This window comes from Triticum dicoccoides, chromosome 1A (genome assembly GCF_002162155.2).
Source record: "Triticum dicoccoides isolate Atlit2015 ecotype Zavitan chromosome 1A, WEW_v2.0, whole genome shotgun sequence".
In the NCBI taxonomy this organism is placed as follows: domain Eukaryota; kingdom Viridiplantae; phylum Streptophyta; class Magnoliopsida; order Poales; family Poaceae; genus Triticum; species Triticum dicoccoides.
The window spans coordinates 95,952,130-95,966,083 of NC_041380.1; the positions used below are offsets into that span (position 1 = coordinate 95,952,130).

Below are 13,954 nucleotides of genomic sequence, written 5' to 3' on the forward strand. Positions count from 1 at the left end.
AAAATGTACGGTTTATTGTAGCTGATTTTGTGTGCAGTTTCCCATAATCAGAATCTGGAGAATCATGGGCCTAAAGAAGTGGCCCTCAGCCCCTCACTCTTCTTCCTCCTACCCTCTGCTCTGTCTTCCACTCCTGTCTTCTTTTGTCCTCTGCATGAACATTCGCGTTGAAGCTTTTTCAAAAGAAAACATTGCTGGAAAAAGAAAGGAAGTAGTACAAAAAACACCAGCCATCCACCACCGTCCGTTACTGGTCCACCTGCATTTCCATGTGTGCGCACACGGAGAAGCACATCGAACAAAAAAACCAAACGAAAATAAAGGATCGAGGCTGCTCTCAGACAAAATGGTTGAAGGACGAAGGAGCCTTTTTGGTGCGCAGATCTCCACGCCATAGCGCTGTATTCCAATTTTAGTTCTTTCCCCGTGAGGAGGGGAGGCCAGGCGGGGAGGAGGGGGATAGGGCAGTCGCCGCTGCGTGGTGGACTGACTGGTGTGGTGGGTGGTGGGTTTTGCGGGCGGGGTTTAGTAGGTTCCCGGAAATGGAGATGGCTCTCCGGCCACGGGGCTCTCTGTGCCCTCGGAGCACGCAGCCGCTCGTCGTCGTCCGGCCGGCCGGCCGCGGCGGCGGCCTCGCGCAGGTACGGATGGTTATGGTTCTTGATTCGGTCGGTTCACGGAATGTTGTTTGATTTGGGAATTATTAAGTGGTATGCTTGGTTATTTCACTCGTATGTTGATCATCCTGGTTAATTCTGTCCCGGGTCAGGTTTATAGGGATTTTGATTTCTTTCATCTCGGGAATATTTTTATATCTGGGAGTCAAAGGGCATTGGTTTTGATTTGCATGTGGACCATATTGGTTATTTATTAAGGTGGCGGGCTGTGATTCATATTGGCTTAAAACGACGTGATTTTAATTGCTGGAAGAGGTAAAGAACATGAATTCTGTTATATTTGTTAAAAAAAATCCCCTCGCCGCCGCCGGGCAAAGCCCGGCCGGCGTAGGCGGCGGCGGGGCCCTAGTCTCCCGTCCCTCGAGGTGGTCTGACGCGGGGCTGCCCCCTCGAGCTGATGTGTGGCGTTAGGCGGGGCGCGACGGCGCGGCACCGGCAATAGCCAAGGCGACGGCGGCACAAGCACGATGGCGCGGCACCAGCAACAGCCAAGGCGACAGCGGTGGCTGAGGGCGGTGGCGTGGAGGGCTGCTGGGCCTTGCGGGGCATGGTGCTTGGGGGCTGGCGTGCTTGGATGCGATGGCGGGGTGTGCTCGGAGTGGCGGCGAGGGTTTCCCAGATCTGATCTGGACGGTGGTGGATCCTTCGGCCGCTGCTTCGCGGGCGGCACGGGCTGCGGCGACTAGGGCCTGCCGGCGGCGTGCAGGGGCTGTTGCGCTCGTCGTCGTCAGCATGGTGGTGGTGCGTGCCGGCTGGATTTCGCCTTTTTTCTGGCCGGCGTCGCGGGTTTGGGGCCCCGGCCCGGTGTGGCTGCGGTCCCAGCTATGGGTGGCGGCGGCGAGGTGGCTTCGCCGTGCCGGCTCCACGGCAGCTCGGCGGGTCGACTGGGGCGGCGGCTGGCTTTCCGGCGTTGGCTCGTCTGTTGGCGGCCAGTTTCGACCTTCGGCCCTCTCCTCATTGTCTGGTTGCTACCTCCGTCGAAGGTTCGGCCCTTCCCCGACTATGGTCCATCGCTCGTCTCGCGCTCGGCAGCAGGACCGAGCTCGTCTCGCACCCGGCAGCAGGACCGACCTCGTCTCGCGCCCGGCAGAAGGATCGTGCTCGTCTCGCACCCAGTAGCAGGATCGTGCTCGTCTCGCGCCCGGCAGCAGGATGGGTCGATGGAGGCCAATTTTGGCCGACCTTTGGGTTTTGGCGTTAGGGGCAGCCCAGGGGTGCGAAAGGCGGTTCCTTTCCACTCGTATCTTTGGTTGAGGTAGCGGTGGGTCTCGAGTGAGGTGGATTCCAGGTCTTGGATGCCAGGGCGGCGGCCCTTGGGGTGGCTCCGCGGTGCTCTTGGGCAGAGCCCGTGGTTAGGTGCTGCCCGGTGGCCATGGCCGTGTGGGCGGCGTGGTCAACGGGATGTGGTGTCCGGTGGTGGTGAGTGTTGGCTGGGGTGAAAACCTGATCTGTCTTCGGACGGATTGGCGGCGGTGAAGCTCGCTCCCTTCTTGAAGGCGTCATCGCGGCTCTCATTGCCCGTCGTGTTGCTCCAGGGGAAACTCTGATCCTCGGGTCGGTCGGTGACGGCGGTCTGGTGTAGTAACCTTCCTAAAGGCGCCTCCTTGGAGCACACGGTTCGTCATATGCGGCTTCTTCTCTTCGTGTTGGCGTATCCACTGTTGAGGACTCCGGTTGCTCTTGTAGTACTAGGGGTAGTGTTGCCGCGCTCATCGCCTATGTATCCAGCCTTGGGTGTGTGCGTGTGTTGTGGTGGCGTGCGTTTGTATCTGAGCTGTGGTCGGTCATTGCTTTATATATAAAGCGGGGCGAAAACCTTTTTCGGCAATGTTAATGCTGGTTAATTTGGAGTGAAGATTTCCACGGCAAGAGTTTCAAACAAGAAACAGAAATTCATTGCAAAAAAACGGTGGGGTGAATTCGGGGAGTATTTACATTGTCTGCACCTTCTATGTTTGTGATGAAGTTATTTCCATATATTTTTTGCGATAAAGTTATTTCCATATGTACTGCAAGCATTGCCATCTTTCTATATGCTGGTCTTTGTCTGCCAGATAGCGAGTGTATCAGTAGTTTGAATTGCGCTAATGTTTTTTGTCGAAACGAAACTATGAAGATAATAAATTGGATTACATCCTTCCAGTTGAACAGAGAAATTTATCCTTGCTTAGAAGTGAGGTCAGAAAATGAGATACAGTGGGGGCCTTCCCTACTGTATTATGCTTAAAAAAAGAAGTGAGTTCAGAAAGCAATTTCAGTAGAATTTATATGAGAGGCATAAATAATTTTGTAGGATTAAATGACCTTGATAATTCTGTTCCGATTGTTCGCAAATACCTTTTGATTTTCTCAAGCATTATCTATAAGAAGGTTTCCTTTTTATGCTCAAACATGTTGAGCTGCACAACTTATTTCCCCTTTTGTGTTTTCCAGCCTTTTTTGATGAATGGCAGATTTACTCGAAGCAGGACCCTTCGATGCATGGTAGCAAGTTCAGGTTTGAGGAATAATCTGTCAAATGGCCTATCATTCTATCTGTTTGGAAGCAATGTCTTATTCAAACCTCAGTATTTTGATACCACGGTTTTCTATAGCGATGACAATGAATACTGTAGTTTATGAAACCAACAGTCTTTCTAAGTATAGCGGAAACAGTGGTATGTTTGGCAATCAAAAGTATACAGCGTTGCAATTGGCCACTAGTAGACAAGGCCTTTGTTGCCTTTCTCAGTTCTTTAAAAAGAGGTCCCAACCACTTTTTTTAATACTACAAAAATACTACAGTTTTGTGGATACTGTAGTTTATAATACTACAATTTTTATTACAGCCAAACACCTCAAAGTATTTAAAACCATAGTTTAAAAAAAAACTGTAGTATTCTTGAAATACTTTGAGAATACTTTGCAACGAAACACAGCCCAGATGTTCTGTTTAACTTCATGTCTTTCCAAATTGCATCATTCAGATCCTCCTAATAGGAAATCAAGAAAGATGGTATCACCTCAGGTTAAAGTCATTTCTTCTAGAGGATATACGACAAGACTCATTGTTGAACCAAGCACCGAGAATATAGAACACAATAAGCGGGATGAAGAAACTCTTGATACATACAATGCGCTATTAAGTACCGAGACAGCAGAATGGACAGATACTAGAGAAGCCGAGACTGCTAAAGCGGACTCGTCGCAAAATGCTTTAAGCAGTTCTATAATCGGGGGAGTGGATGTGGCGGATGAAGATATACTTGCGGCTGATCTGACAGTGAATTCATTGAGCAGTATAACGAAGAAGGAAGTGGATGCAGCGGACAAAGCTAGAGTTAAAGAAGACGCATTTGAGCTGGATTTGCCAGCAACTACATTGAGAAGTGTGATAGTAGATGTGATGGATCATAATGGGACTGTACAAGAGACATTGAGAAGTGTGATAGTAGATGTGATGGATCATAATGGGACTGTACAAGAGACATTGAGAAGTGTGATAGTAGATGTGATGGATGATGCGGCGGACAAAGCTAGAGTTGAAGAAGACGTATTTGAGCTGGATTTGTCAGGAAATATTTCAAGCAGTGCGACGACCGTGGAACTAGATGCGGTTGACGAAGTCGGGCCTGTTCAAGACAGATTTGAGGCGACCTCGTCAGGAAATGTTTCAAACAGTGCAACGGTACGGGAAGTGGATACAAGTGATGAAGCTGGGAATGATCAAGGCATATTTAGAGCAGATTTGTCAGGAAATGTTTTTTCAAGCAGTACAACAGTGGAAGTGGGTGCAGTGGATGAAGCTGGGTCTATAAAGGACAGGTTTGAGACGGATTCGTCAGGAAATGTTTCAACAAGTGCGCCGATGTGGGATGCAATTGATGAAACCGTGGCTGATCAAGACACATTTGAGGCGGATTTGTTGGGAAATGCTTCAAGCTGCGCGACATACAGAGAAGTGGATGATGTGGTGGATGAAACTAGATCAGAAGAGGAAACATTTGTGATGGATTTGTTTGCAAGTGAATCAGGCCATGAGAAACATATGGCAGTGGATTATGTGGGTGAAGCTACCGATGAAGAAGAGACTTACCAACAGCAATATCCAGTACCGTCTTCATTCTCTATGTGGAACAAGGCTATTGCTAAAACAGGTGTAAGTTTGAATCCTGAGCTGCGACTTGTCAGGGTTGAAGAACAAGGGAAAGTAAATTTTAGTGATAAAAAAGACCTGTCAATTGATGATTTACCAAGACAAAACCAATCAATCATTGGTTCCTATAAACAAGATAAATCCATTGCTGATGTTGCGGGACCAACCCAATCAATTTTTGGTTCTAGTAAACAACACCGATCAATTGTTGCTTTCCCCAAACAAAACCAGTCAACTGTTAGTGTCCCTGAGCAAAAGCAGTCCATAGTTGGATTCCATAGTCAAGATCTTTCGGCCGTTAGTCTCCCTAAACAAAACGTACCAATTGTTGGTACGTCGAGAGAGGGTCAAACAAAGCAAGTTCCTGTTGTTGATAGACAGGATGCATTGTATGTGAGTGGACTGGAAGCTAAGGAGGGAGATCACACATCCGAGAAAACTGATGAGGATGCGCTTCATGTAAAGTTTAATGTTGACAATGTGTTGCGGAAGCATCAGGCAGATAGAACCCAAGCAGTGGAAAGGACAACTTGGAAGAAAGTTGATGAGGAACATCTTTACATGACTGAACATCAGAAAAGTGCTGCCGAAGGACAGATGGTAGTTAACGAGGATGAGCTTTCTATAACTGAAATTGGAATGGGGAGAGGTGATAAAATTCAGCATGTGCTTTCTGAGGAAGAGCTTTCATGGTCTGAAGATGAAGTGCAGTTAATTGAGGATGATGGACAATATGAAGTTGACGAGACCTCTGTGTCCGTTAACGTTGAACAAGATATCCAGGGGTCACCACAGGATGTTGTGGATCCACAAGCACTACGGGTGATGCTTCAAGAACTCGCAGAGAAAAATTATTCGATGAGGAACAAGCTGTTTGTTTTTCCAGAGGTAGTGAAAGCTGATTCAGTTATTGATCTTTATTTAAATCGTGACCTAACAGCTTTGGCGAACGAACCCGATGTCGTCATCAAAGGAGCATTCAATGGTTGGAAATGGAGGCTTTTCACTGAAAGATTGCACAAGAGTGACCTTGGAGGGGTTTGGTGGTCTTGCAAACTGTACATACCCAAGGAGGCCTACAGATTAGACTTTGTGTTCTTCAACGGTCGCACGGTCTATGAGAACAATGGCAACAATGATTTCTGTATAGGAATAGAAGGCACTCTGAATGAAGATCTGTTTGAAGATTTCTTGGTTAAAGAAAAGCAAAGGGAGCTTGAGAAACTTGCCATGGAAGAAGCTGAAAGGAGGACACAGACTGAAGAACAGCGGCGAAGCAAGGAAGCAAGGGCTGCAGATGAAGCTGTCAGGGCACAAGCGAAGGCCGAGATAGAGATCAAGAAGAAGAAATTGCAGAGTATGTTGAGTTTGGCCAGAACATGTGTTGATAATTTGTGGTACATAGAGGCTAGCACAGATACAAGCAGAGATACTATCAGGTTATATTATAACAGAAACTCGAGGCCACTTGCGCATAGTACTGAGATTTGGATGCATGGTGGTTACAACAATTGGTCAGATGGACTCTCTATTGTTGAAAGCTTTGTCAAGTGCAATGACAGAGACGGCGATTGGTGGTATGCAGATGGTACGACACCTCAACCTTTGTACATAAGGCAACATTGTTTTGATTCTTTTTTGTTGAGGAAACATTTGTTTTGATTCTAGCATAATGCTCCTACAAATATGGCATGAATTTCCTTGTTTTATTAATGTCATGAGAAAGTATTTTATTAACTCGAAGGCCATGGAAGCTCAACATTTACCATAGAGGGACGCTTAAAGATCATCTGTATTCCGTGGAGCATATATGTAATGTAATACCTGTCTTTTCTGTATATGTACAGTTATTCCACCTGAAAAAGCACTTGTGTTGGACTGGGTTTTTGCTGATGGGCCAGCTAGGAATGCAAGGAACTATGACAATAATGCTCGACAAGATTTCCATGCTATTCTTCCAAACAACAATGTAACCGAGGAAGGCTTCTGGGTGCAAGAGGAGCAAAACATCTATACAAGGCTTCTGCAAGAAAGGAGACAAAAGGAAGAAACCATGAAAAGAAAGGTCAGTTGCAACAAAATCTTTGCATATAGATCTCTATAATTTTGGCAGTTAACCCCTGAGTGATGACAAATATATTCCCTTTCGTCTATTTTCCAAATTCAAAATGCATGGTTCCACGCAAGCTTATTCAAAATCACTTGATAATATACCAATCACAACATAACTTTCTTTACCATTAAGAACATTCCTACTTAAAATTTGCAAGGCAACTCCCTTTCAAGGCTGGTTGGCTTGATGAGTAACTGGCAATTAACAAAGACAAGATTTTTTTTTTCCTTTGTGGTGGATATATCTGATGTTTGGAACAAAACATATGATCAGGATTATTTGGGTTGACTCATGTTCCTTTTTACCTACACAGGCTGAGAGAAGTGCAAATATCAAAGCTGAGATGAAGGCAAAAACTATGCGAAGGTTTCTGCTTTCCCAGAAACACATTGTTTACACTGAACCGCTTGAAATACGCGCCGGAACCACAGTGGATGTGCTATACAATCCCTCTAACACAGTGCTAAATGGAAAGCCAGAGGTTTGGTTTAGATGCTCCTTTAACCTTTGGATGCATCCAAGTGGAGCATTGCCACCCCAGAAGATGGTGAAATCAGGGGATGGGCCGCTCTTAAAAGCAACAGGTTTGAGCTTGCGTTATTACATCACTGTTATTAGTATATATGTAACCATTTTTATGCAATCAATACAGTCAAATGCAACTAATGATGCACAGATAGTATCCAATATTTGTTGTTCTATTATTGGTAATAATTAGCTAGTTTAATGCCATAAACCCAGAACAGATATGCAACTACTCCCTCCAATCCATATTACTTGTCACAACTTTGGTACAACTTTAGTACAAAGTTATACTAAAGCTGTGACAAGTAATATGGACCGGAGGGAGTACTATATAAGCTTGTAGCTGTTTTGAGACCGAGTGTCTGCTCGGGTGGCTAGCGGGAGCGGGCTGAAGTGCTTGCAGGCACCACTTCTCTAAAAAAGGTGCTTGCAGGCTCCCCCTCCATAGGGTGAGTGGTCACCTTTCTTCTTAAAAATTATGGCACCAAGGGCTATTCTCGGCTGGTCGAGCTTGTAGCTGTTTCTTTCGGAGCGTGAATGGGAGGTCTTTTTGTATAAGGCCTATAGGCCTACTTTGATATATATTGTGAAGTCACTTAAGCCTTGTTAAAACGTAGAAATTTAGTTCCGCAACTTGGCCAAATCCCTGTTAAATTGGTTTACTGTGTACTAGATGCATCGATGGTGCAGAGTCCGGGGGGTAATAAAGCTTCCATTTTCTATAATGAAGTTACTTATCCTACTTGCCTTGTAATTACTGAGTACAATACAGAGCACCGAAAAGCTGTATCCTTCCTACTTCCTTATGTTTATCTGTGTTCCTTGTCCAGTTAATGTTCCACCGGATGCCTATATGATGGACTTTGTTTTCTCCGAGTGGGAAGAAGATGGGATCTATGACAACAGGAATGGGATGGACTATCATATTCCTGTTTCTGATTCAATTGAAACAGAGAATTACATGCGTATTATCCACATTGCTGTCGAGATGGCCCCCGTTGCAAAGGTAATATAATTCTAAGGCTAGTTTCTTTGATTCGAGGCGAGATCTCATCACCTTTTGCCTTTTTTCTTTCTATGCCATAATACTATGCTCTGTCATGATCAATGATCTCATAGGTTGGAGGTCTCGGGGATGTTGTTACAAGTCTTTCACGTGCCGTTCAAGATCTAGGACATACTGTCGAGGTTATTCTCCCGAAGTACGACTGTTTGAACCAAAGCAGTGTAAGTTGAAGTACTGTACTACATAATCTATTCACCTAGTTTGTAAAATTTCAACTCAAAATGCCACAAAGCTTCAACTGAAGCTAAAAAATTCTGAGCTGCGATGGAGCGCAGTATGGTGGCACAGATCCCAATAAAACCAATATATGACCCCAATAAGGGGATGCCAAGATCAGTAGGCACTAAGGAATTTCCTTTGTTTTATATCCATTATAAATTATTAATCAAGTTACATCTATTTCAATGCAGGTCAAGGATTTACATTTATATCAAAGTTTTTCTTGGGGTGGTACAGAAATAAAAGTATGGGTTGGACGAGTCGAAGACCTGACCGTTTACTTCCTGGAACCTCAAAATGGGTATGAATCAGCTAACGTATGGTTTATTTTTTTGCGGGAAATGTATACTTGAGTGATATAAAACATATTACTCCTTTTCACAAAATTGTTAGGCTAGAGCCTTGTACTGGTTAATAAGGTGTACCTTTTTCTCATTCATATAACTACTTATCGTAGACTATAGAAGCCAATTAGTAACACAATACCTTGGCCTTGGCATTCCAGGCTGCGAGCTAGTTATAACAATGATATGTGAGATTAGTGGCTCTATAACCACTTTTGAGCTAAAGGAATTTGCTGCTAGATGAGCCAATAAATCCAACTAATTTTGAAATTCCATGATCACCCTTGGACACGTAGCCTGCACAACCAAGAACACAGCTAAGATCATTGCTTGGGCACAAAAGGTTGTGCATTAAGGCTAGGCCCTGGTCAGTGGCTGCCAAGGACTCCATGGGGCTCCTTACAGTTTCTATTCTGATATATCTTGCGCCCATATGACGCTACCAAACGCTTGTAACCTGTAACAAACTATTGCCATCTGTCATTCAATGATAAGGTAGACAATCCTTTCTTTCCCTTTAAAAATGTTCAATCTTATTTATGCTTGAGCATGCGTTTGATTGTCAAATTTCAGTTTCTCTAGATTGCAGACACACTTGCACGCGCTGTGTACACCTTCCATTATCTGGCATGGGATTTGCATTTCAATTAAGAGAAATATGAAAGAAAGAAATGTTGTCACCTGAATGTTAGAGCTTAAAAGGCACAAGCAATCAGCACCATTTATCAAAATTAAATGATTTACTTGTCTAGTTGTCTCTTTTTGGTTCTCTTCCTGTAAGTGGATGCCAATATCTCAAGAACTCTCCTGAGGATTTTTCTTCACAAACTATTCATTTTGACATTTCCTTTTCTAGGATGTTTGGCGTTGGATGTGTATATGGAAGGAATGATGACCGCAGATTTGGGTTCTTCTGTCATTCTGCTCTAGAGTTTATCCTCCAGAATGAATTTTCTCCAGTAAGTAGTATTATTTAGAATACTAGCTGCTATATTGACTTTTTCTTTGTGACACTACACTTTCTTGTTTACCATTCCAGTGCACCATGTTCAAAATCTTGTATTCAGTGTGTTACTTTCAGTTTCTTTACTACTCCCTCCGTTCCTAAATATAAGACCTTTTAGAGATTCCACTATGGACTACATACGGATGTATATAGACATACTTTAGAGTGTAGACTCACTCATTTTGCTCTGTATGTAGTCTATAGTGAAATCTCTAAAAGGTCTTATATTTAGGAACGGATGGTGTAGCTTATTTGCTGCATTGGTGTTTCCTTTCCTGCTCTACTATCTGAATGCTACTTGTGTATTCGCAACAGTTGCTTGTTTCTCCCCTTCCATTTCTCAGTTAAAAGAACTTGTATCTGTATTCACGTGACAGCATATAATACATTGCCATGATTGGTCAAGTGCTCCGGTCGCCTGGCTATATAAGGAACACTATTCCCAATCCAGAATGGCAAGCACTCGGGTTGTATTTACCATCCACAATCTTGAATTTGGAGCACATTATATTGGTAAAGCAATGACATACTGTGATAAAGCCACAACTGTGAGTGCCTTACTATCTTGTAATTTTTAATCTTTCTGTTTGGCGCACAAAAAATCTTCAACATTTTACAGAATCATGTTCTTGTGTTTTGTACGTATTCAGCTATTTCCACCCAAACTTTTCAGGTTTCTCCTACATATTCAAGGGACGTGGCAGGCCATGGCGCCATTGCTCCTCATCGTGAGAAATTCTATGGCATTCTCAATGGAATTGATCCAGATATCTGGGATCCGTACACTGACAATTTTATCCCGGTACCAAAAATTTTCCCAGAGTGCAAGTAGATATATACCAAGGCCACAGATAGTTTTATGCTTAACTCTGTGTTTCATACTACTTCAGGTCCCTTATACTTGTGAGAATGTTGTCGAAGGCAAGAGCGCTGCAAAAAGGGCCTTGCAGCAGAAGTTTGGATTACAGCAAACTGATGTCCCTATTGTCGGAATCATCACCCGTCTGACAGCACAGAAGGGAATCCACCTCATCAAGCACGCAATTCACCGAACCCTCGAGAGCAACGGACAAGTACATCATCCCTTGTGAACGGATAAACAGCTAACATTTTCTTTATAAAAAAATTGCTTACTATTTGTTTTTGTTTACTTCAAAACAAAAGACTGAAAATGAAGTGTTTGGTTCCTAGGTGGTTTTGCTTGGTTCAGCTCCAGATCATCGAATACAAGGCGATTTTTGCAGATTGGCCGATGCTCTTCACGGTGTTTACCATGGTAGGGTGAAGCTTGTTCTAACCTACGATGAGCCTCTTTCTCACCTGGTGAGCTCCAACATCCTACACACCATCTAGCCAGCCCTCCATTATGGGAGCTGGAGACTACTTTATAATTTAGGTTGATGATCGATCATGCTGCAGATATACGCTGGCTCCGACTTCATTATTGTCCCTTCAATCTTTGAACCCTGTGGCTTAACACAACTTGTTGCCATGCGTTATGGATCGATCCCTATAGTTCGGAAAACCGGAGGTGTGTGACTGTTTCTCTCCATTATGCTGCACTGCTTTGCATATGTCGATCTGTTGGACATGAAATGGAAACTATCCTTTGCATCGCAGGACTTTACGACACTGTCTTCGACGTAGACAATGATAAGGACCGGGCTCGGTCTCTTGGTCTTGAACCAAATGGGTTCAGTTTCGACGGAGCCGACACCAACGGCGTGGATTATGCCCTCAACAGGCAAGTACCTTTCCTCAATTAGCCCTGAATTCAGCAGTAGTGCTAGGTTATTTACCGTGCATGTTCCATACCTCATTTCAGAGCAATCGGCGCTTGGTTCGATGCCCGTGATTGGTTCCACTCCCTGTGTAAGAGGGTCATGGAGCAAGACTGGTCGTGGAACCGGCCCGCACTGGACTACATTGAATTGTACCATGCCGCTCGAAAATTCTGACACCCAACTGAACCAATGGCAAGAACAAGCGCATTGTGGGATCGACTACAGTCATACAGGGCTGTGCAGATCGTCTTGCTTCAGTTAGTGCCCTCTTCAGTTAGTTCCAAGCGCACTACAGTCGTACATAGCTGAGGATCCTCTTGCCTCCTCCACCAGGGGAAACAAAGCAGAAATGCATAAGTGCATTGGGAAGACTTTTATGTATATTGTTAAATTTTTCCTTTTCTTTTCCTTCCCTGCACCTGGAAATGGTTAAGCGCATCGCCGAGATAAGAACCGCAGTAACATTCTGTGAGTAGCTTTGTATATTCTCTCATCTTGTGAAAACTAATGTGCATGTTAGGCTCTCTGATCATGTGGAAGCTTTGTTATATGTTACTTATGGTTATATGGTATACATCAATGATATTTACATTTGTGGATGAGCTACTGCACTTGGTTTCTGCTATCTGTTTTGCGAAATGGCAGGGCCATGATTATGCAGATTCACTGGTTCTGAAACAGACACGCTCCTCTAAGCTGTGACTGTGAGCTCTGAAAACAGCATTGTTAACATCTATTAGTATAAATTAAGGTACATCAACGGTGAAGATTCACGAGCTAAACTCCGTTTGGTTATAGACATTCACTACAAGTATAAGCGCGCTTTTCTGCGCCGCCTAGGCTGCAATGATTTGTGTGTGTGTGTCTTTCACTATGATCTGTGGGCAAAAGGCCGGCCGAGATTTAGGATGCTTGATAGGAGAAACTCCGCAAGCACCACGCGTCTGATCCGAGACTTGAACTCGGGTGGGCATGGACTTTCCACGAACGATACCTGTGCTTTGTGTTCAAACGCCCAGGAAATGGCGGACCACATTGCCGTGGGATGCTCGTTCTCGCGCGAGATCTGGACGGCCATACTTCGGCGCTGCAACCTACTCCCTCTGTTCTGAATTACTTGTCACAGGTATAGATATATCTAAATGTATTTTAGTTCTAGATACATCAATTTTTACGACGAGTAATTTAGAACGGAGGGAGTAGTTCACAGGACGCCGCAAGTGGACGCCCTGCAGGAATGGTGGCCTGACGCTCGCCGCGGACTCTCAAAACTGGCACGCAAAGGTTTCGACAGCGTCGTGCTCCTCGTCGTGTGGAGCCTATGGATCGAGCGCAATGCCCGGACTTTTGACAACTCGCTGAGCACGGCCGCGCACGTGTGCGCTGGCATTGTGGCTGAAGCCAACCTATGGAGTAGAGCTGGCGCTGTGGTGTTGCAATCCTTCTTGAGATAAAGGATTAAGTAGGATAGAAGGCACCTAGTTGTTACCAATAGTGCACTGTCGTTGTCCCAACTCCGTTTTGGGGCCGGTAACACCTTGTAAATCCTTTCGATCTAATATATCGACATGCAAGTCTTTTGCATGTTCGCAAAAACTCGGATGGGCTAGCAGCAACCTCAGCTATCCAGCCAACGGGTCGATGCCCCGTCCTCGATTTAGGATGTGATCAAGCAATTGCCCACTGGGAAGGTGCCGGGCCCTGATGGTTTCACGGCCTAGTTCTTGCGCTCCTGCTGGGATATCATCAAGGAAGATCTTCGTGACGCCTTCGACAAGCTCTTCTCTTCGAATGGGCACGGATTCCAAAAGCTAAATGAGGCCTTACTCACCCTTCTCTCAAAGCGGGCGCATCCTCAGTGTTCGACTATTGACCAATCAGCTTGATCCACCTGATTGCGAAGCTTTTCACCAATGTCCTCTCCCTCCGTCTCACACCGCGGCTTGGTGAGATAATCTCGGTGAACCTGCAGAGCGCTTTCATCGCTAGGCGGAGCATCCACAACATTTCCTGTTGGTTCAACAGACGGCCTGCCTGCTACATAATCTCAAATCACCGCGTGTGCTCCTCAAGCTTGACATTGGC

General features: G+C 44.9%; 1 protein-coding gene across 2 annotated transcripts; it reads left to right on the plus strand.

The window, feature by feature from the left end:
* Window positions 1-542: 542 nt before the first annotated feature.
* On the plus strand, window positions 543-12,471 carry LOC119365076 (starch synthase 3, chloroplastic/amyloplastic-like). 2 transcript variants are annotated; one of them, XM_037630680.1, is made up of 17 exons: window positions 543-641; window positions 3,111-3,174; window positions 3,644-4,037; window positions 4,092-6,400; window positions 6,660-6,877; window positions 7,239-7,509; window positions 8,281-8,456; window positions 8,570-8,677; window positions 8,927-9,036; window positions 9,936-10,038; window positions 10,463-10,633; window positions 10,759-10,887; window positions 10,976-11,158; window positions 11,277-11,408; window positions 11,505-11,616; window positions 11,706-11,829; window positions 11,911-12,471. In XM_037630680.1, exons 1-17 carry the CDS (start codon window positions 543-545, stop codon window positions 12,041-12,043), a joined length of 4,836 nt encoding a protein of 1,611 aa, XP_037486577.1. In that variant the 3' UTR covers window positions 12,044-12,471. The 2 variants fall into 2 exon arrangements, with proteins under 2 accessions (XP_037486577.1, XP_037486569.1); XM_037630672.1 differs by having other exon boundaries at window positions 3,644-6,400.
* The last annotated feature ends 1,483 nt before the right edge of the window (window positions 12,472-13,954 follow it).